The sequence below is a fragment of the Diabrotica undecimpunctata genome, chromosome 2 (genome assembly GCF_040954645.1).
Source record: "Diabrotica undecimpunctata isolate CICGRU chromosome 2, icDiaUnde3, whole genome shotgun sequence".
In the NCBI taxonomy this organism is placed as follows: Eukaryota; Metazoa; Arthropoda; class Insecta; order Coleoptera; family Chrysomelidae; genus Diabrotica; species Diabrotica undecimpunctata.
The window spans coordinates 26,494,215-26,519,295 of NC_092804.1; the positions used below are offsets into that span (position 1 = coordinate 26,494,215).

At 34.8% G+C, this 25,081-nt stretch overlaps 1 protein-coding gene across 1 annotated transcript; it reads right to left on the reverse strand.

Moving 5' to 3' along the window:
• Positions 1–11,269: 11,269 nt before the first annotated feature.
• On the reverse strand, positions 11,270–11,986 carry LOC140433634 (uncharacterized). The gene has a single exon (XM_072521615.1). The coding sequence runs from the start codon at positions 11,984–11,986 to the stop codon at positions 11,270–11,272; it is 717 nt and encodes a 238-aa protein (XP_072377716.1).
• Between the last annotated feature and the right edge of the window lie 13,095 nt (positions 11,987–25,081).

Consider the following 25,081-nt stretch of genomic DNA (forward strand, 5'->3'; position numbering starts at 1 on the left):
TTTTAGATTTGGTACTTTATCTCTAATAACATTAATCTTTCCATAGCGTGTTGTATAACTCTTATTTTATTTATTGTTCCTTTGGTCAGAGCTAATGTTTCTGCACCATATGTGAGGACTGGAAAAAAACATAAATGAAAAACTTTTCTTTTTAAATAAACTGGAATATTAGACTTAAAAATGTTGTTGAATCTACAAAGATGGTCTATGTGAGACCTATCTTTCTTCGTATTTCAGTTGTCTGATTATCTCGGCCTAAGCGAAACTATGTCCTAAGTATTTGAAAGCTACTACTTGGTCGGTACTATGCCTTTCAATATGAATTTTATCACTGATTTTAACATTGGTCATAAATTTTGTCTTTGAGGTGTTCATTTTAAGACCAATTGTTTTTTAAGCTTAAAGCTCTCCATTTATATTAATTCTCATATTATCCTCTCGTTACATTCGCTTGAATATTCGAGTACAGCTGTAAACAATTTCGGGGAGATAGTATTACCCTGTGTAATTCTACGTTCTATTCGGAGCTTTTGGATATCTTTGACATGAAGCTAAAAAAATTCTACGAAATAAAAAAAGATGCTAGAAAAAAAAAGTAAAAAACCGGAGCGTGGCACTTAAGGAGTGCCGATAGAAGTGAAAACTTCTTATTGCGTGTTATTAGTATATGTGGGATAATGAAATTTTATGACTGGTTATTACTGAATTGTAAGTATTTTTAAAAATAACACCACAAAAAATTTAATTTTTTAAAATTATTTCCCATTATCAGTTTTTTCCTCGTTAAATATCTTGTCAGCAACAACGTTGTAGATCTAGATCTGCATGTTTTATGTTTTAACGAAGCTTGGGTTTCGTCCTGGAATAACAATAGACCACCAATAAATCCTCCATTCCATCAGGCTCCAATCCACAGCAAATGGAATGTAAAATCAATGGCGTCATGTAGTCACTAGACTCCGCATGTATTTACATCTATTTAAAATAACTAGGAGACCTGATATTATAGTAACATCGTCAACTTTCCATCCAGCAGCTTTACATTGAAAACAGTATAGTATTAGCCTGTGTAATTCCACGTTCTATTCGGAGCTTTTGGATATCTTCATGAACACAGACTATAACAGTTTCGTAGATACTCTTAATCAAAGCAGTATATCGGTAGTCGATGCGGGAGTCAGCCACTTTTATGCTGATCAATAGTATCAAACGCCTTTTCATAGTCTACGAATATAAGAAACATCTGCACAGAATGCAACAAAGCCTGTTGTATTCTGTACACTTGTCTATTATCGTTTTAATAATCGAATAGCTGTCCAGTTTGTTCACAAGCCGTTTTGTTATTATCTTCATGAATATGTTGTATGTATAGGAGAGCAAACTAATAGATCTGTAGTTCCTTAGGTCTGAAATATCACCTTTTTTGTAAATTATGGTTATTATTGCATTTTGTCATTGGGAGGGGGATACAAACTCTTGTCAAACAAACATTAAACATAGTTTTTAACACATTTATTACCGTTTCTCCTCATTATTTGATTTTTAATTTGAGCCTACATTTTGGACTTTTAATATTTAATTTTGTTTAGGATCTGAAAGTTCTTCTTGTGTATACAATTCTGAGTAAAAATCTAGAGTAATTTTAGAGTTTAAAATTCTGAGTAAAAATCTTGAGTAGTTTCTCTCTTTTTATTTACAAATTTTCAAATATTTTTCGAAGGTTCAGTTATTTTTAGGCGCAGAACCATTAAACTTTTATTTTTAACAATGGTTTGAGATATGTGTTCAGTGTTGTTTGGTAGTCTAGAGTAAAAGATGATGTTTTTTGGTTGTATTGATTTTGTTAAAGCAGTTACGTTTTGGTTTTTTATTTTGGTATTTTAAACTGCATCAAATATTATATTTTTTGATGGAAAAATGTCGGTAGAACTTGGTTGGTTACGGAAGAATACGCTGTAAGTGGGTCTATTTAATTGGTTTGAAGAAGATATTCTGTCCATATTATCCCTGTCAGAATTTACTGGTTGAATATTTATTTTTACTATGCATTTATGTTATTACGAAGTGTTATTATCCAGTACTGTTTTTACATCTTTAAAGGGAAGAAGGAAAATCTCATTACAGACACCTGTAACTCACACAGGTAGTATTGGGTTCTTAATACCCTAGCAAAGCCGTGTGAGGGCGAGATGCCCAAGGAATTTAGACCTTTGACACCTCGTCCCGTCACCAATCCGAGACAGTCGGCGTCCAACTAAAAACCTCTCCTTTGTCACACCAGACATCAGGATGGAAGGGCCGGTTAAGGCCAACATCTCTCCTGATGCCCTGCTATCGCCCGATTCCCATTCTTTCTCCGACACATTCATCGAGGAAACTACACCAATGCCTTAGCGAGGCTGCCATCTCTCTCGCGTCGTCTGTCTCACATTTACTTTTATTTCGGCCTGCGACAGTCCGAACCCCACCAAGGTGCTACTCGCATGTTTTAAAATTCTGTTGCGAGTTCCTTCTTCTCTCGTTATTTTGAAGAGAGAAAGAGATCAAACATTCTGCAGTTACACTCTCTTATAAACTTCTCTCTTTCATCCGCCCAACGCTCACACTCCAATATCGTGTGTGTCACAGTATCCGATAACTACTGGTATAGTACTACAGTACTGGATAACTTCGTACCTTCGATATCAGGTTTGAGTTTTTCTTGATAGGGGGTATTTGTTTAGTTTATATTAAATGGTAGTAAAATTTATACTAAAGATTACTTACAATAATTATTAAGGTCAGTGATCGCTTTAAAGTTGATTATTTAACAAAAACGTTATTGCTTACTACTATTTATGTTAATTAATTTTCAATGTGCTATATTATACAGGTTATTTGTGAAACAAAGACACACGACCTTCTCGTATTGATATCCGATTTGGAATCGTCCTTTTCTACCTTTATAATTACTTAATTGACGTCGTTTCAATTAATATTTTTTACATCGTTTTTAAAAGGCTTTGTAAGAGTGTTTTTAAATATTTAAACAAAAACTCAAAAATATTTACGACCTTATTAAAATTGATCGTGCATGGACTGCTTTTGATGTTGAGTGTTAGATTATGGCCGACCTTAAGCAGGTAAATTCTACCCAAGCTATTGGGTTGGTCAGAAGACCCTGGCTGGCGCCCCTGTTATAAATGAGTTTTAATACAACTATATATCACTTATTAACATGTTTACGACCGCCATATGTTACTACAGGCCTGTTAGAGCTCCGCTGCCGGTAAAAGTGCTTTTATGAACGAGCTGCAAACAAACAGCTTGGAAAATGGAAAGCTTCTAGTGTCAGAATGTAAAAGTTATTGCTTTTAATTTCACGCGAGCAGGACTATATACGCGGTAAAAATTTCTTTTGTTCTCTTTTTGTTCTTCTTTTCGGTCACAAATGTGGTGTTTGGTAGTTTCAGTTTTTCCGCCCAGGCGCTTGGAGTGAGGGTTTAATTTCCTTGATATTAAATATGTATGCGATTCTAGCAAAATGTAAAGGTTACAAGAACATTTTATGTGTTATATATGGTCATCTTAAAAGACGATCTAATTACCAACAACAATGACTACGTAGTTAGATGTTTTTAATAGGTTAATGTTCTCGAATTTAGAAGTTGTAATTCGTTAATGCATTGTACAAGCAGAAGCTGCAATCGTCAAAATGAAAAAATTGTTGACAGCACTGTATCTTTCTATAGGTATTAGCATTAGAATGGTTTGGAGTTATGTGTTCCCCATACGGTGTTGAATGCTGGATACTATTACTAATAAATCCTGATCACGATGATCCGCATGTTTTAGTGTTGGGTAAGGTGGAGCAAGCGCGTACCCGGGGTAATTGCATTTGAACTAAATAAAAAATTTGTAACGTGAAGTTGGGTATAAAACCGATTTTAAATTTAGCGCCAAGTATTAAACGAAATAGCTACAAATTTAATGTGAGTGGCATCGTCGTTAAACTCACGACATGTAGCAAATTAATGTGTTTGTTAGTAGTTACGTTTGAGTTAATACAAAGAGCAGATAATGATGTTTTCTTGTCAATCTCGTATTGCTTACGAGATTTTAATCTTCGTTCTTTATTTATCAATAAATATGTTAAAGATAAACACAGAAATCCCTCCCCAATGATTGGAATATGGGAATACTTTGCACCATCTTTGAATACTCTAACTACAGAGGAATTACGCTTCTTAATGCAGCGTATAAAATATTTTCCACAGTACTATGTCACCGTATGGCACCATATGCAGAACGGATAGTAGGAAAATACCAGGCTGGTTTCAGAGGTGGTAAATCGACAATTCATCAGATTGCAACCCTGAAACACATTTTAGAAAAAATACTGAGTATGGCATTGATACTCATCACCTATTTATAGATTACAAAGCAGCCTACAACTCTGTTATTCAAAGCAATGAAAAAACTAGGAATACCAAATCAGTTGGTAAATTTACCAAAACTAACACTTGAAAAATTGAAAGTAAAAAAAAAGTAAGAAAAGTGTAAAGTATGAATTCAAGGGGGACTGTCTGAACCTTTTAAACAAAATAACGGGCTGCTCTAGGGAGACCCTCTCTCCTGTATACTGTTCAGTGTGGCTCTGGAAAAAGTATACGTATTTCACAAATCACAATCATTGGTTCAATATAAAATAAATCAGTGCAAATCCTTGCCTATGCTGATGTTATTAATACTGATAGAATAATGCTATTTTGGGTTCAACCTCCTCCTTAAACTCACAATTATTATATAGAGAAAGGCAAAATTAAACTCTAAGAAACAGTAATACGCCCAGTCCTAGCATATGGTTCCAGAGACCTGGACTCTAACAAAAAGTAATGAAAACATCTTACGATGTTTCGAAAGAAAAGATAACGAAATAATAGAATATAACAGGAACCAGATATCGTAAAACATAATAAGATAGGACGTCTGAGGTGGATAGGGCATGTAAAGTGTATGGAAAATGACCCAGCTAGAAAAACGCTCCTTGATAGATCCATTAGTGAGAAAAGAAGAGGAAGACACAGAACAAGGTTCCTTGATAACATCGATGAAGACATGAGAAATATGGGAATACGTGCTTGGCGGATGAAGGCGATGGATACAGACGACTGGAGAGTTTGAAGGTTGGAAAGCCAGAATGATGATGATAATGTTAAAGATTATTTTAGGTTATTGGGCGAAACCAGTCAATCTTTGGAGCTTGTTGACAAATCTGAGAGAATCTACAATATAGATGAAACTGAATTTTCGAGTGACCTCTAAAACAAAAGTTATTGTCAAGCAAAAAGCACCATGCGCAGAACCACCAATGTGCCGGGAAGGGAGAACACTACAGTGAACGTAGGAGCAAGCACTAGTGGCGAAAAAATTTATCCATTAATCGTTTTTAAAGGCAAAATTATCTAGGATGAATGGAAGCCGACGAAAATGATGTCTTCCCTGGTACTGCCTATGCTGTTACTTAAAACAGCTAGACTAAAGCTATTGTATTTCGCAACTATTTTTTTTGGGTAACTTTTTGGGCCTACATTAGTTATTTACCACGGACATTCAACGCACCTCACGACAGATTTGGTCAATTACGCGAGATATAAAAGAATCACCATCCTGAAACTACCAGCTTAAAAAATCACATTCTCCAGCCATTGGATTTGGTGGTGATTATTCTTCTTCTCACGGTGCCTATCCATTCCGGATGTTAGTGATCAGCATAGCTATCCTCACTTTATTTGCAGTTATTCGGAATAGTCCGGTTGTAGACGTATTGAACCACTTCCTTAGGTTTTGAAGCCAAGATATTCTTCTTCTCCCTGGTCCTCGCTTTTTAAATACCTTGGCCTGAAGAATAAGTTGCAATAAGCCATATCTGTGTTCAATTCTCATAACATGGCCAAGATATTCTAATTTGCGCTCATTGATTGTCTTACTGATCTCGCATTCCTTGCCTATTCTACGTAGGACCTCAATATTAGTCACAAGATCTACCCATGAATTTCGTAAGATGCGCCTGTAACACCTCATCCCGAAGGCCTCGAGCTTTCCTAAAGAAGCTTCAGAGAGCGTCCATGCCTCTACTGGCTGTGTTTAAAGCTTTAAAATCAATGTGAGACCGAGAACGTAAAGTGTGTAGAATTTTAGAAGCGAATTGTAGCAGGCAGTGACTACTGCCGGGCGCAGCACAGGCACTTTACAATACTCGAGTGATAAAGACCAGGATGATCAGATTTCTCTACACGATAACTCAGACGATAGCGATTTCGTTGACCAGATTTCATTAGAAGAAGAGGACGACTAGGAGGAACTATTTCTTGGTCATCCGCCTGAGAGGCGGAAGACCAAGATTTTCCGTGGGAGACTGGTGTTCTGGTGGATTTTAAAAGACAAACTCGAGGCAGAAATGACATTTTATATATGGGCCACGTGATTTATCTCACGATATCCAGGTAAAGTCCTGACGAAGAACACAAAGTGCTTTGTTTGTCTTCAGGTGGATGATATATCGCTTGTGGCAAAAGAGGATGATATCTTTAAAGTATTACTCTCTCCATAAATTAGGAGAGGAATGCATAATTTCAATGTTGTTTCTGCAAGATACACAACAAAAATTAAGATAAATTGTACAATTTTTGTCCTTTTGTGGTGAGTCATTCGACTCTGAACTAATTTTGTTTTCAACATTGTGAAAATTTAAAATTTTTTTTCAGAAATGTGTGTGTTCAAAAGCCTAGAAAATAATTGCACTTACCTCTTAATGAAACTCACGGAAATTATATAAAACTATGCCTGGGAGACGCAGTTACCCCAAACTGAAAGTGGGCTAATTGCAATATGTAGGAGAACAAAAATCATAACAAATAATCGTGAAAAGCCACATATTTGGGATATTTCCTAAATAAAGTTCATTGTCAAAGTACTCGGACGCGTATCCTCGATTTGGCAGAACTAATCCAATTAAAGCGTTGATGAAATCAAATTGAGCGTTGAGCGTAAAATCAAATATAAAGTGCACTAGCCCCACCTTAGCCTAACGATTACTCACGTAGCCAGGATCGATGGCTTTATGTGCCCTCCGAAGCACGGCGGAACCTCAGCAAAACTAGAAATTGAAAAATTTATTGTCTGTGCCGGGGATCGAACCTGAACGGTCCGATTGGGAAGCTTCTAAGACTATAGTCACCACTAATTTCAGTAATAGTTGTAATTCTCTGAAGGTGTTTCACCCATGAAATCTTGACTGAAGCCTCGTGCTGTCTACTCAATTTTTGAAAACAATACCATTTTTGAAATTATTGCGGTAATTGAATATTATCATCAATCATTTTTATATCAAACTAGACCTTCAAGTGCATTTTGCAAAAGACTTATTTAAGACTGCTCATGAAAAATCTGCTTTATTAAAAAATTTCCAAAAAGTTTTTAATTTTAGAGAATTATATACAGTTCATAAAAGTTCAGGTTAAATTTAGATATGCATTTTGGTTATATCATAACCTATAACGTTTAATACTAAGAAATCGTTCTCACACGCTCGAAATCACTTTCACCGAGAGATATCACCCCCCATTATAAACATTTCCATAAAATTAAACAAGTTAGAACGCAGCGTTGCAATGCAAATAAAACGGCAATTGAAATATTTAAGTACTACATCATAAAATTATTTTACTTTCCTAGAGTCATTTCAGATCCGTTATGCTAATATTAAAATGATTCCCTAGACCAATTCCTATGCAAATCTTGCTATAAGTCCTATTTTGCTAATGTTAAGAATATAAAATTTTTAAATTTTCATAAAATTATACTAAAGCAGTGGTCGCCAACCTCGTCAATGTGTTGAGCTACTTTGTTAATTTTGGAATAAACAGCGAGCTACCCACACGGAAGCCACGTAACGCAACGTAAATGAAATAATCCACAGTTAATCTATCATTATAATATGTATTTATTTTACTGTTTAACTGGTAATACATAATACATAGGTACTAATAATAAACTAATAACAAAATAACTAATATTACTAGTACGTACTTGTTCATAGCTACATTCCTACCTATCAAACGAAGGTATTTGAAAAATAAACACAAACTTTTATCCAGCCACAACGGCATGTCACGTATGATTTAAAAATAGTTAATAATAACAACAAAAAAGTAACGCACTATCATAAACATAAACATTGAAAAATAAAAAAGCACGTTCAATGAGAAGGCTGACACTCAGACTCATCGATAATTTTTTTAATGTTTGCAGTGTAATTTGATGCAGCCATTCGAATACAATTATCCAAATGTTCATCTGTAAGTCGATTGCGATATTTGTTCTTAATAAACTTCATATTGGTAAAAGAAGATTCACACAAATAGATTGAACTGAATAATGCTTTCACTTTCAAGGCAACACGGCATAGAACTGAATATTTGTCTTTACTTACAATAGGCCAGATACATTCAGTACTTGAGACTAACGATTTTAAGGCTAAATCATTTTGAAACTCAATGACTTCCATTTCTGTTGCAGCGATGTCTTCGCCAAAGTTCTGCATAACACAAGCTGCAAACTGCTGGATATCAATTTCCATAAAGGGTGAAACAACAAACTGCGCTACTAAAGCCATTTCATTGAAATCCTTAAAACGATTTTTGGCTAGTTCTTTGTCTCTCCCCTGAAGCTGCAAATTAAGTTCGTTTAATTTCTCTGAAATGTCCACGAGAAAACCAAAATCTCTAAGCCAGATTGAATTTTCTAGTTCCGGAGTCGGTTCATCGCGTTGTTTGAAAAATTGAACTATGCCAGATAGGACATCATTAAAACGTTTCAGCACCCGTCCTCTACTTAACCATCGGACTTCAGAGTGAAGGAGTAGGTCCCCGTATTGACAGTCAACTTCATCGGCCAAGGTTCTGAATAATCTTCTTTGTAATGCTTGAGCTCTAATCTTGTTCACAATTTTTACCACCAGTTTCATTACGTTGTTTAGTTTCGAGAAATTTCCACATAATGCTTGCTGATGGATAATGTAATGGTAACAGAGAAATTGCGGAAAAGTTTCATCTTTACGACATAACGCCACCAGACCCTTATCACAACCCACTATAGCTGGAGCGCCATCGGTTGTCAAGCCTACCATTTTCGATATTGGAATTTTCTCGGAAGAAATAATATTTTTTAAATGAGAAAACAACTCCTGTCCAGTAGTGTGTCCTTACAGTGGAATGAACTTCAAAAGATCTTCTTTATTCGTAAAATCTCTAAAAACCATCCTGACGAACACGGCCATCTGGGCAGTGTCAACGACATCTGTTGATTCATCTAGTTGAAGTGAAAAATAAACATAGTTATCTAAGTCAGTTCTTAACTGTAAAAAAATATCATTGCTCATTACTTCTACACGTCTCATCACTGTATTTGCAGAAAGTTGCATAGATTTTATAGCTGAAACTATCTCTTCTTTATTTCTAAAGTTGGCAAATAACGAATCAGCAGCTTCTAAACACGCCTGTTTTATCATTTCCCCGTCTTCGTAAGGTTTCTTTTTTTGTGCAATCATCTGGGACACACGGTACGATGCTTCAGTTGCAGCCTTATTTTTGTCGACTGTTCTTAAAAATATTGATTGTTGTCCAATTAACTATTTTTTTAACTGTTTCAGTTTCTCCTTTCTGGCGGCAGAATGTAGTGGGAATGATTTTTCAAAATTAGAATGTACAGTTTTATGATGTCTCTCAATATTTCCTTTTTAAGCATCGGAGACCGAAGTATTACATAACTAACAAACATTTTTATCTTAAACTTCTGTAAAAAAGTATTGTTCTTCCCATTCCGAATGAGTGGTATGTCTTTACCTTCTTACAACTGCTTGCCATAATATTATTTTTGTTGTTCTCTACTAACAAAACCGCTGGACGTTGGTTACGCGTTCAGTTTTAAACTAAGCGCAATGTCGCCGCGCCGTGCGTATTTATCCCGTTCAAAGCAATCCAGATCGTTCTCGAACACTAACGCGCTGGTTCGGCTGGTCGGTTCTATAAATAGCCAGATCGCTCACCGCAACGTTGCCGCTGTTTATTTTTAATATTATGACAATTAGATTTTTTTGTGGAATTTTCGGAAGCTTCTCTGATTTTTGCAGTTTGTATTTTTTAAATTAAAATCGTTGTGAGAGCTACCAGAATGGCCTCCGCGAGCTACCGGTAGCTCGCGATCGACAGGTTGGCGACCACTGTACTAAAGCATCTATCGTTTGGATCTAAATTGATTTAATCCATTCATTAATCTCCCACTCTTGTTAGTGTTTACTATGTAGCTCTGTCTAATGTTTATGGAAATAGCTGTAACTTCAGTTAAGCTAAAAACTAATAAACGATTCAAAATGCATGATTGTACTAAAATAACAATCAAATTGGTTTTAAGTAGGTAATATATATATATATATATATATATATATATATATATATATATATATATATATATATATATATATATGTATATATATATATATATGTGTGTGTGTGTAAATATAGTGTATATAACGACGCTAAGAATACAATTCTTTGGTAGGTAACTTTCGGGAAAACGTCAAGTCAAGGATCGGCTAGAGATGGTATAAGCCAGTTTAGTGTAGAACTTTATTATAAATGTGACGTAATGTTTGTAAAATGTGTGTATTTTCGGTGATAGGCTGTCACCTTCATCAGCACCTAAATGGAAAACTTATTTAGTACAAATGGTGGAAGTTAACCTTTAAAAACCTACATTGAAAATGTTCAGTTGGTCCTAGTGGTGAAGAACACTGTCATAAATATGTTAAAAATATTAAAAAATACATTTAAAATTTTCAATAAAAACATTACAACACAAAAGGGTATTTTTACAAATACAACACAAAAACATCTAAAACTCAACAAAAACCGCATCTTCATGTTTAAGGTAAAAAAGAAGAATTTTTCTTCTTTTTTGATGACAATGTTTCTGATTTCTGTCAATACCTAGATGTCATATGTAACAAGGTTATATTTACATCTGCACCTCGTGCAATAAAATGGAACTTGGAAATAATCTTTTAAAAAACCAAAATAGCAGGGAAATGAAGTCTGCTCTCAAGTGCAGGCAGGTCATCTGTGTATTTTATGGTAAGTTACCTTCATTTTCAACCTGTTATATCTTGTCAAGTCCTGCTGAAGCAAAAAAGAATAAATACAAATTAAGTTTTCAACATCTTTCTTACAGTTCATAGAAGAGCTGCAGTTATGGATGTAGCACATTGGTTGTCAACTCTTTTTAGTACTTCCACATTTTCATAGTTAGCAATGTGTCCAGTATTCTTAATATGTTGGCTAAAAGCTGTACTAGTAGGCTTCCTCACAACATCACTCTTGTGCAAAGCTATTCTTTTTGAGAGTTTCTGGCTGGTTTGACCGACATACACCTCTGAACAGGAACCACATGAAATAGAATACACTACATTGAAGTTATCCAGTTTTTTAACTCTTTCTGTCAGGTGAGTAAAGTATGTCCCTAATCTTTTGTACACTGAATTTGCTATCACTAGGTTGAACTGTATGAAAAGGTTTGTGATCTGTTGTGATGAACCCCTGATGTAAGGCAATCTCCCATAGAAAAGTTCTACTGGTCCTCCTTCTAATGTTTGTCTTTGGTGTGTTCTTGCCGTTGGCATATCTTGGAAGAGCAGTTTGTTGAGCAGCATCTTAGGATAGTGATTTTTTCTAAGAATCTCATAAAGTAACTTGATGTTCTTATTGTAGTTAGAAGGGTGACAAATTCTTTTTATTCTGATTTTCAGGCCTTTGATGATGTTCTGATGCTCATCCGGATGATACGAGTGAAAAGGCACATATCTACCTGAGAATGTTTTCTTTCTGTACCAGTCCAACCTTACTGTATTATCCTCATGTCTGGTTACATTGGTGTCGAGGAATGGCACCATATTGTTTTCTTCTGTTTCGACAGTAAATTGTATGAGTTGAAAACGTTAAGAGTGTAGTTGATTTTGTCAGCAGGGACTGCACATATGAGGTCGTCTACATATTGGTAAATGAAGGAGAAATGGAAATCAACTTCTTGAGTACAGTAGTGAAGTAGGGAGTTCATTACCCATCTTTGGCATTATCCCCATCTTTGGCAGAAATTGTACGAGATTCAATACTTGGGTTGTTGAGAAAACAGGTTGATATATTCTTGTTTTTTCATATCTTGGTGAAGTTGTACATAGCTGTTTTCATCATCATAATTGGCTCGACAATCCTTCCTAGCAACTTCTCTCATTACATCCTAACAACTTCCATATCATTTCACAGATGAAAGTATACATCCTTGTCTAACGCCTCGCAGATTCTGGATCGCTTCCGTCGGTACATCTCCAAGATTTGTTCTTATTGTGGCTGATTGGTTCCAGTATAAATTTTGTATTATACGCCGGTCTTTATCATCTATTTGGGCTTTTGCTAGAACATCCATCATTTTTCGGTGTTGAACTGTGTCAAATGCTTTTTGGTAGTCCACAAAGCAGATGTAGATATCGCAAGTCATATCTCTGCATCTTTGGAATAATACCTGTAGACTAAACAGTGCATCTCTCGTACCTACGCCTTTCATAAATCCAAACCTTGTATTCTATCTTCGCATAGTTTCTATGTGCTCTAGTGTGCCCATTATCTGACATCCTAGCAATGTGTCGTCCATCTTAGTCTCTGCTTAAGACAAAACATAGCTGTTTTGCATATGTGAATAAATTGTCAATTTTATCTTTTTTACAATTCTCTTCGTTGTTGGAAGCACAATAATGGAAGCAGTGAAATATAAGTTTAAGATCTCTAGAAGAGCTAGGCTAACAAGTGAGAAATTTAAAAGAAAAATAAACTAAACGGGCATTCAAAGCAGAGACCAATTTTGCCAAAGAAACCTGTCAAAAATAAAACTGCTAGGGATATATATTGAAAAGTTATTCTGATGGTAATCAACAAAGTATCTTTTCTTAGAAAACAGTTCGTTTTATTATCGTCTCAGTTTTTCCATACCAAACTTTTTTAACTTACAGATTTTAATAAAATTTCGTTGATTCACCGATACTGCTTGATATATATTTTGGCGAAAACTGAAGTTTTCATTGAATAAAGTTGATAAAGTAGATATTTTACACTATTTGAGACAAACTGTACATTCTAAAATTCTGCATATCTCTGATACAACAGTGTGAAACCTGTTTCTGGGGACAAACATGGCGAGAACTTTATGCCCCGTTCGCTGATAACTGGTTTGCATATACACATGCACATACACATATAGGCGAATGGTTTGTTCTCCAAACATTGACATTTCCCCAGTGCACCGGAGATACGGAGATATGTACGTGCATTATAATGCAAATTGGCTTGCGGTTTCATACTTTTTCGGACATATCAATGGTTTCTATGGTAACGTGGGGGTTTAAGCCCTTCTAATGCTTTGTAAAGAATAGCTAGAGTCGGAACGAGTACAAGATCGGTATTCTTATTATTTCATAAAATATACGTTGCTTTGAATATAATAATAGTAAAAATTTTGGTATTGCGTAGTGAACGTTATTGCTGGCTATCAAAAAATATTACCACCGAATGTTTTACAACTCATCGATATAAAACTTTATGAGTAGAACTAAAACTAAAGATATTTTCTGCAATTTTAGACCTTTACTTAAGAAAGCAGGGCATAATAGAAAAAAAAACAAATATATTTGATGAGGATAAAGTACTAATATTTTTTTCAATAACCAACTTCCAGCCAATAAACCTTTGGGGTGGTTTTTTGAAAAAATGGACCGAAAACGCTTCATCTGTTCTGATGTATAAATGGCAACCGCCGTGGCTTAAGTCAAGCTAATTTTCCGACCAAGAGAGATCAAGAAAAAATTAAGGAAAATAATGCGACAAATAACGAGACACACGAAAGAAGATAAATACACGGTGAGACGGTAAATTGAATATCAATAATATAAGTTTGAGATCCAAAGAGAGGAGATATTGCGATCGGCAACTTGGATAATCCATAGTAACTTGATCATAGAATAGATAATAGAAAGTATCAACTTTTTACAAAAGAGTTTGTTATGAAACTAGAAAGACCTTGTCGGTATTGTAAGACCATATATGTAAGACTATATACCTTTAGTGTTAACAACATATCTTTGAAAAGGCATGATCCAAGATAGTAAAATATGGAGAACTTTAATAGGAAAACGGACTCCATGAAAGAATTAAGATAAGAGAGAATGAAGATAATGTGATAGTATTTTTTTGCATGAATCTCTCGTGTACTCTTCTTTTTATTCCTCTTCTTCTTCTTCTTTTTATGTAGACATTACACTCTCTGTATTTTAATGTGCCTCCAGTAGGTTGTCGTTCCATCGTATTGGTGGTCTTCCCATTGATCGTGTTCTTATATGGGAACCATTTCTTGCCATTTTTACTACTCTGTTTGTTGTTATTCATCTATGCTGGGTTTTTCATCTATGCTATTTCTAGCATTCTTTTTATTTTCTATGTGTCGATATTTTCTCCATATGTGCGGCTATGTTTGCTTAATTCACTTGATCTTTCACTTCTGATTCGAGATTTCCATAACTAGATAGATAACTAGATAGTGTGATGCCTAGATATTTCTTTTTATTGATACACTGCATGCTTACAATCTACTCTATACACAGAGTAATAAGTAAATAGTCTGTAAGTAAATTAAGGTGAGTTACGTACCGTCTAGTGACAATTCTCTAAGTATTATTGCTGTTGGTCTTCTGGCCATACTCTCTTCAGTCTTCTTTTAGCAAGTAGTTCTTCTTCTTCTTCTTCTTCTTTTTATATAGACATAACTGTGTCTGTTTTTCAATGTGCCTCCAGTAAGTTGTCGTTCCTTCGTTTTCGTGGTCTTTCTACTGATCGTCTTCCTATTGAGGAACCGTCTCTTGCCGTCTTTACTACTCTACTTGTTGTCATTCGGCTTATTATGGTCGTTCCATTCTACTCTTCTATTTCTTACCCAGTTCGATGTTCTCCACCTTGTATCTACGTTGTATATCTGTACTTCTAGCTCTGTCCCATAGTGTCTTACCCATACCATCAATTTTTCTCATACCATCAAGTGTTTTCATATCTGCTGTTTCTAACATCCTTTTATTCCTCTCTGTGTCAGGTCTTGTTTCTGACGCGTATGTCATTATTGGTCTAATGACTGTTTTGTAAATTCTGCCTTTCGTTTCTTTCCCGATATTTTATTTCTCCATATTGTTTCATTTAGGCAAACTGCGGCTATGTTTGTCTATTCACTTGATCTTCCACTTCAGTTTAGAGCTTTCCGTAGCTAGATAATGTGATGCCTAGATATTTAAACTTTATCACTTGTTCTATTACATCTTCACTTTAAGAGAGTGTTATTACGTCGTCTACATAGCAGATTATTTTAAGTTGTTTTCCTCCCATTTGGTATCCTTTTTTAGTTCTTACTTTTTTATTATTTCATCCATAATCAGGTTGAACACTAGAGGACTCTGCCTGTCTCATCCCATTGTCAGCTTTAATAGGGTCGGTTAGTTTTTCTTCAACATTTACTTTTATTGGGTTGTTTTGGTAGATATTTTCGATCGTTTTGATTATTCCTAGAGGTATCTCTCTTGCGTACAGTAAGTGGATCACGTCTTTTAATTTGACCCGGTCAAATGCCTTCGTAACGTCCACGAAACATAGATATGCCGGTTTGTTATATTCTAATGATTTCTCTTGCACTTGTCTCATTATAAATATAGCGTCGGTGCACGAAGTGGTTAATAGAATAAATTATTTATCACTTCGTTGTTGTAGTCAGTTGTCAGTGGTGCTATTTTTATCTTTTATTGAATGATTCTTAATCACGTACTTAATTAGTTAAATGAAGTGATATCCTTGTGAAGTGTCTGGTTAGATACATACTATAGAGCTTTACTTACCATACGTAGTAATATGGATTGGAATGTTTAGAGAATCTTCGTATTTAAAGGTTCACTGCAGCTTCATAGTTCTATTCCATTGGCCCAAACTGTTATGAATATAGCTTTGTACCGAAGTAGTTGATTTTTAAGAGATAACTGAGACTTTTTGTTCAGTAGCCAATTCATATTTTTTAGTTTAAGATCTCGCCCTTTTATGCTCGTATATTTCTTCGATGTTGCCGTATCTGAATTCTATTAATTTTTGGTCGAGACGTTGTTTGTATAGTTCTCTTGTTGATTGTTCTGGGAGTAGTTCTATATTGTACTGTTTTTCTCTTATAGTATTCAACGGTTCTTCTGTAGAGGGGGCCTTGTTATGTTTCAAATTAATGCACAATTTTGCTGAGCATGTACTTTATTTTAGCATTTTTGCTTAGCGATTAGACTATTAATAGCTATTTTAATTTGATTATTTTTTGCAATTAGGTTTAAAAGTGTGTAAGTAGAAAATGTCTAGTTTAGTTAATTTGTAATCCCATTTTTTCTCTAATAAACCTGCAAAATATTCTTTCTTTAATTTTGTGTCATAAAAATTGGGAAATTAAAAAATCTCAGTATGAAACGTTCTTTCATTTTGTTCAATACATTCATTTTCAAGACTTAAATGGATTTTCAAACAGCCACTTAACATTCAAAGCACGCTTACTTTCTAAATCTGTCATTGGCTGTAGAAGAGGGTCAACACACTCCAGTATGTCAACTGATAGTCTTTTTAGAAATATTTTTAATAGCTCTAAATTTTTTATATATCTTGAGTGTTAAATTACATCGGTATCAAGATTTATTAACATAATATAAAAAGCTTCTTCAGTTTATTTTAATTACATATATTCTAAGAAGCTGAAGAAATCATATTATTATTTTAATAAAATCAATAAAGGAACACTATACAGAGTTGCCAGGTTTATTATTACAATTAATTTGTTTTTAAAGAAATGGTATTCCTAGTAAGCTAAAATGTAATAAGATAAAAGCATTAAATACCTGTTTGTTTATAATCTTCTCCTCCTATCTTCTCATTTTATTTAAATTTTGATATTATATCGCTGGACACATGTCGCAAATCCATGTTGGGTATGTACGTAGGTTGCTATAAATTTTGTCGTCTTGTGTCTTAGGTATCTGCTAGACAAAAGCCTCATTTGATATCCATCTCTTTTCACCACATTCTGAAACAAAAATTAATTTTTTTTTGAAAAACACAATGTTATACTTAGCTTTTTACAATTAATATACATAATATTTTTTGCCTCGGTTTTAAAAGGATTTTTGGATAGCAGTCATGTTTTGTTGTTGTTTGAATGTTAGACTTTGATGCTGGGTCTATTTCAAAATATTTCTTCTTACAATGACAGAACCAATAACTTTACACAGACGATGACTACATTTGGAATTCTTTAAAAGAAGAACTGTCACATATAACCTCATTTCATATTGACATTTGTGACAAGTAGCTCTGTTAGGCAGCCAACTGAGGAAAACACAGGTTTAATTTAAATGTACAATAAAAATAAAATGTTAATCCTATCGACGGTATCAATGGCTCTATGACCCACTGCAAAATATAAATACGTTTAATGTTATAAAAATCGAAGCCGAAATACGATGCGTTAGTATACACACACACATACACACACACACACACATACACACAAACACACACACACACACACATACACCGAAATACACTCAGACACACATACACACACACGCGCTAAAGAGAAGGAATGATCTGAGATAGTGGTGGACGGGTCGATCAACATTCGAACCAAGGAGCGGGAAGTGACTAATTAACAGTTAGTCACAAAACGGCTACATATTAGATTAACATTCTAAGCCTGGTTGGCCTACGGTCAATAACCTAGCATCTGTGGGGTTGTTTCCAGATCAACACTCTAACAGAACTCCTAGGCCGATTGACCTTTGGTCAATACCCAAAGGCCCAGTGGAGTTCTCACCAAATCAGTACTTTGGCGGATTTTATCTTGCGGAGTACATTGTTTTATACCGATGGTTGTCTTTCATCTCCAGCGCTCATCGATGGTGGTGAAAGGTATAGTAGTACATATTGTCAATTTTACCTCTAAAAGAGTTTATAAAAAATAGTTCAAATGTCTTTTTAAGTCTCTAAACCCAATATTACTTCCAAATGTAGTGCATCTACCAAAATTATTTTAATGTGTATATTGTCTTGATGTGTGTGAACTGTTTCTATGTTTGACTTGTCCGTTTTATCTAATGACCTTACAATTTCGTTATTAACCACCAAAACTAAATTTGGGAGCTCCACTGATGTTTTTTATACAAACCATTTTGGATAACATATTAATTTGGAGTAGTTCTTCTAAGCTAGCCATATTGCATTACTGTCATTGAACAAAGTTTCTAATAAATAAATAAGTTGCTTCTTCTTCTTCTTATAGTGCCGTTTACCTATATTGCTTTTGCGAATTATCTTAAGGCCAGACGTCTGTCTTTTGCGGCATGCAAAAGATCGCCAGTGTTATTTATGCCTGTCCAGTTCTTTATGCTCCATAGCCACGACATTTGTTTGCGACCTACTCCTCTCTTGCCTTCAATCTTTCCCTGGATGATTAGTTGAGGGATTGCGTATTTTTTTTTCTCTCAGAATATGGCCGAGGTATCCAATTTTTCGTACCTTGATCAAATTGAGTAATTCTCTCTCAGTATTTGCCTTATTAATGAAAGGTACTCTTAACGTCCATGTCTCCATGCCGTAAAACAATATGGACCATACATAGGAAAGGAAATACTGCGCTTACATATTAGCAGTTTAAATTTGATAAAAGCTTGTCTTGCTTGTTCGGTATGACATTTTATTTCTTGTTGAGGATACCATTGGTCATTCATCATCATTCATTATATTGCCAAGCAATATAATAAAAAAGACAATTCGAGTAAAATTCATTAAGATTGGCAACTTTGTTTTATTTTCGTGAGAACCTTCTTTTAAATTATTACGATGTTTGTTTTATTCTAAATTCTGAACACCAATTAGTGCATCCAAATTTGGTAAAGAAGATTCAAATTTATATAGCCAATTAATGAATATTGGCAATAAATCAGCATTTTGATTAAATAATAATTGTGAATAAACTAATAATTTAAAATAAATAATAAAATATAATAATAAATAGTTTAGTGTAAATTATAAGATTGTTTTTTTAGATTTTGATAATAAATTTTAATCAAGGTTTAGTGAAACAGCAAATATTTTTATATAACATAAAGGTCTTAAAAGTTGAAATTTTTGAATTGGTAAATATTTTGAGATGTTGTTGCTTTTCAATGATAAATTAGTATAATACAGCTCGGTAACGGTGTCTTCATTTACAAAACACTGGTTTACATAACGTATGTGAAACAAGTGGTCGGCAAATGTTAAAAATAATTTATTTAACGACCTGCTGATTGTTGAATATCAAATTTTTGAATGCTTATAAAAATTATTACCGTCGCAAAATTTGCTCCTTCATTGGGTATTTTAGTAATGATACCTTGTCAGATCGCTTCCTTCTATTATCCTAGTATCATATGCTTTAAAGAAATTATTTATTAGTTTTCCATTGATGATTTTAAGAGCTTCAATGAATAATTTTCGAAATAAAATAAAAATTAGGCAACCATTCTAAATACATACAGCATTTGTGGGACACCTGGACTAAAAATGGCCCCTGCTACGCGTTATGCAATTACTTCATCTGGTTGGTTCGAATTACAGACATTTGCAAATTGGTTTACACACTTCTATTGTCCAGGCTTAAAAAAATTCAGGGAAAAAAGATCGTGAGACAATTTGTCTTCTCATATTAGTCCTGGATTTTTTTGTGGAACACAACATTTTTTTCTTATGTTTGCTTTCGAATAGTCCCCACGTTACACGACCGTTAGATGTTGCATAATTTGCCCCAATGAAAAAGGCATGTAGGGAAACTTTATCTGAATATAAGGAAACTCATGTAGTGAGTAGACGAAATGTACTTAAGAAACAGCATTTTCCAACATTTTTACGGTCATTAATCGAAAAAACTGTATAACTCTTACATGAACCAAATGAGAACTGAACCTATCTCACAGTACAATTATTTGGAAACTACAATCAATGAGTCGTGGGACAATACCCGAGATTAAATGTCTCATCGGAAAGGCAAAAAGTGCATTCTTGACTATGAGCTCTGTGTTCAAGAGCCGTGACCTCACCCTAGAAACAAAAATCCTCCTCCTCAATCTTTTCTCCTTCGTAAGGATGTAGTGGTGTCATGTAATTTATTTGACTCTTTCTGTCCAATTATCTCTCTCCTGTGAGTGTTGTCTTGCTTCGGAGAATGAGTAACTAATCATCTCTTTTATTTGGTCCGACCATCGTACTGGAGACCTTCTTCTGGGTCTTTTACCCGCTACATTACCTTCAACTATCATTCGCTCCAAGCCCTCTCTTCTTCTAGTTATATCTCCAAAATATCTCAGTATATTTTGGTTGATAGATGTGATGAGTTTAGATTTTATGTTAAGTTCTGCTAGCATTGAGTTATTTGTGCGATGGTCGGTTCACGGTATCTTCGCAGTCCGTCTTCAACGATCTCGTCTTCGCATCCTCGACTGTTAGTAATAACGGAGCCTAAGTAATTAAATTGTCAGACCACTTCGTAACCTGCCTTGATTCTTATCTCTGCCTGGTTGTTTCTGATTCTATCGATGATCATCACTTTGGTTTTCTGCATATTTATTTTCAAACTATATTCCGTACTCGCCGTGCCTAGATTATTCATAATTTGTTCCAGTTCTTCCTCCTATCGTTGCTCCACCTTGACATTCCTCAAAAACTTGACGCATAATATGTTCACTGTATATATCGAATAGAATAGGGGATATTATGCATCCCTGTCGAACTCCAGATTTTAATTTCAAATTTTTCGAAACCAAATTATTAACTCTTACATTAGAAGTATTATTGCTCTAAGTATATGCCACATGTTATCTCATTTTACGAAATCGGAGGCCTTGGAATAGTTAACGAAGCATAAATATGTTTCTATGTTATACTCTCGAGATTTTTTCAAAATTTGACGAATATTAAGAATATGTTCTCTTGTTCCTCTACCTGGGACGAATCCGCATTGTTCTTGGGGAATTTGTGGTAAGAGATTAGATTTTAGTCTTTCATTGATGATGGTTAGAAGGCAAAAATAAGGCTTCCTGAATGTTGCGTGTACTCAGTGCTTATATCCGGAGTAGAAACGTGAATATTGAAGGCGGAAACTCTATCAAAACTTCAGGCTTTTGAACTATGGTTATACAGAAAGATCCTGAAGATACCATGGGCAGACAAAGTGACTAATGAAGAAGTACTACAGAACAAAACCGCGAATTTGGTCAACATCGTGAAGAGCAGTAAGCTGCAGTACTAGGAACATATAATCAATAAATCAAGGCAGACATAAGCTACTCCAATGCCTTTTGCAAGGTAAAGTTAAAGAAAAGAGCATCAGGACGAAGAAGAATATCCTGGCTTGCTAATCTGAGAGCATGGTATAGAAAAACCTTAACACAGCTATTCCGTATAGCATCCAACAAAGTCATCATAGCCAGAATTATCGCCAACGTTCGGAACGGATAGACACCCTAAAAAGAAAAATCGAAAATATAGAAAGGAATAGCTATGAGAAAATAAAATCGGGATTTAGATAATGTGGTATCGTTCCTTGGGATGTAACACCGCTCTTGGAGCGGTTAAAAACAAATAAGCAATCTAATGTGTTAACTGATAGTGATACAACAAATAACAATAAATCAAGTTCGTTGGATATCAAAAACACTTTCATTCGGTATTTAGAACATAAAAGATAGGAAGCCACACACTTTAAGACTCGTGGGAATAAAAATAAAATAACTGTTCCAGCACGACAAAGTATTGCCCATTCAGAAATTGGTTTAAAAGATCTAACTGAAGCATCTACTTTCGGACCTCGTCAAGCTGTTGAGCTAGAAATCGTAGATGATCCAGAGAAGGACATTGTTTTGGACGACTACTTTCTACTAGGCAGACATTCATCAGATGATGAAATAAATGACCTGCAAGAGATAAAAGAAGAAAGCAAATGTAATGACTCACCTTAGGTTCTCTCCGAACAAATGTTGCTAAAAAGTTAAAAACTCTGAATTAGATGATGTTAAAAAAATATTGGTGAGTACGTTTTATTTTTGCATGAAGATCATGTTTACCCTAAAGTGATAACGGCGATAGAAAATGATGGAACGATGATCCATGGCAAAATCGTTAAAGTTTAGAAATGGCCAGAAAGGCGCGACGCAATATGGTATTCGTGGGACAATATAATTGGCGCTCTAAACCCTCACAAGAAAATTTTCAGACGAGAACTGTACAATGTACATTATTGCAGAATGCGGCAAATTGTGGTGGGATTGGTTTCAAAATTTGTATTTGTATTGTAGCAATGTTCTTTACTTTTATGCTTCTTTTATGAATGTAGGTAGGTTTAAATTCAAAAAACTGAGCCGACGAACATTTTTTTGCATTTCATTAGTGCAAAGTAATAGGATACTATGCACTAGCAAGCATTTCGTAGCCAAATATTATTAAAATATCGAGTGTTGCAAAGTATCACTTTTCTAGGGTTTGAAGCGGGCAGGGTTTCTTTAACACCGTCCAAGTGTAGCAGAATGAATATTTCGGCAGGTTACAAGCAATTGGGTATAATTACTTCAGATTATTCCTCCGACTTTTGGTGTATTTCCATTAAGCGGTGGTTCTTTTTGTTGTATAGATTTAAATTAATTACTTTTTATTCAGTAGAAATGTCTTGCAATTATAAACAGTATACTTGTAAATTGTTCGATAGATTATACAATTACCATTTATTTGCTCTCTACTTTAGTATAAGATAGAAAAGGTAGAGCAAGCGATAAAAGGCAAAATCGGGGAGGCTTCACGGCAGGAAGATCATGCATAGACCACATATACACACTGGAACAACTGTTGGAAAAGAAAAAAGCAAAAAATAGAGATATACATTTGGCATTTGTGGACCTGAGAAAGGCGTATGACTCTGTACCTAGGTCAGAACTATGGGAGGCAATGTACAAATTAGAAATACAGACGGAACTCATAGAAGCTACAAAAGCTCTGTATAAAGAAAATAAAGTGTTCATTAAAATGGAAACAAGAAGCATATTCACCTCAACAAATGGGCTCCTGCAGATTTGTTCCACATCTCCAACTCTATTCAACATATACTTAGTGAAAGCCTTGACTACATGGAAAAGAAAATGCGAAGGCATGGGAGTACCGGTGCGGAACGAATACCTATATACGTTAAGCTTTGCAGACGATCAAGTAGTGATTGCACAAGACCAAGACGACCTCAGCTACATGATGAAGAAACTACAAGAAGAATATACGAAGGCTGTCCTAGATATTAACCTCGCGAAAACAGAGTACCTATCTACAAGTGAAGAAGACATAGATCTACAGATCGATGATAACGTAATAATCAAAGGAAAGGATAAATTCAAATACTTGGGGTTTATAATCACGAAAAAGGCAACAACAGAGGAAGAAATTACACAAAGATTAGGACAAACAAGAACAGCAATCTGACAACTAAACTCAGTATGGTGGGATAGACACCTAAATATGAAGACAAAAACACAGATTTATAAAACATTAGTGCGAAGTATTATGACATATGGGGCTGAAAATTGGATCATAAACAAGAAAAACAGCAGTACGATAGTAGCAACAGAGATGGAATGCCTGCGAAGATGCTGCAGAGTAACAAGAATGGATAGGAGAAGTAATGACGAAATAAAGCAAAGAACATCAATAGAAACAGGCATACTAACATACATAGAACAAAAAAGACTAAAGTGGTATGGACATATAAGAAGAACTAGTGACAGCAGATGGATAAAAAGAATAACCGAATGGAGCCCCATAGGAAGGAGGAAAAGAGGACGACCCCGAAAATCCTGGAGGAACGAAGTAGACGACGCCATGAGTAAGAGAGGCCTAAACGGTGGAGAATGGAACAACAGAGAGAGATGGAAACGGTTGAACGAGGGAAGGCAGGGATTCAGAATCCCTGAATATATATACAATAGTTAAATACGTGATCGGATGATTCACGTCCGGTGTGGCTGCTTCGGTCGGCAGTTGAAACGTAAGAGAGAGATTTTTGTGTGCAATCTTTTGCAGTCAAATTTTGGACAGCGCATTGTTGCATCGAAGAGAAAGGGGTAGGAGCGCTGTTTCCAGTTTGTATTAAGTCCAAACAAGGGTATACTTTGCACCACTTATATAACTTGGTTGTTCTCTTAATTATGCAATGTGCCTAAAAATATAAGAGTTATATTGCAATCTGATTAAAAGATATTTATAAAGAAAAGTTCAGATCTTCTTTTGAATGACGTTATATCCACACTTAGAAAATAAATTATGGGACAAAGTAACTCTCTTTTACGGTACCGATTTTTAACCCTATCCCCTATTCTCCCTATTTTCTTGACTTTAGATAAACCATAAGATGTCAACGTTTGGTTGGTCTGTCAAAATGTTTATGGGTATTATATCCTTTTTCGCATTTTGTAAATTTAATTTGAAAATCTCTATTAAAAGCCAATTTAACAATATTAACGATATCATAGCAGAATGTAGGAAGTTGTCCGTAATTAAACCCACTCTTGTACCAATATAGACAAATCGGTTGAACCCGACCCTGCAAATCAGCAATACATATTCTATAAGCGGATGTCAACTTATATTTCAGCATTTCCAGAATCCACAATAAGGCACTAAGACCTTTACCTACCTGTAAACTTGTCTCGTACCATCGAAGTAGTAAAATTCAGATTATATTCTTCTAAATAGTCTTAAAAATGTTTAAATATTCACATAATTTCATGCTAAAACATTTGAACGTGGGACACCGTTTGTCGGCGAATAAAAATAAAAAACGAATGGCTCTATTAAATTGTACTTGTATATCT

Bases quoted from the DNA above. Each gene is read 5' to 3' on its own strand.
- LOC140433634 (XM_072521615.1), bottom strand. From the start codon at position 11,986: ATGGTGCCATTCCTCGACACCAATGTAACCAGACATGAGGATAATACA.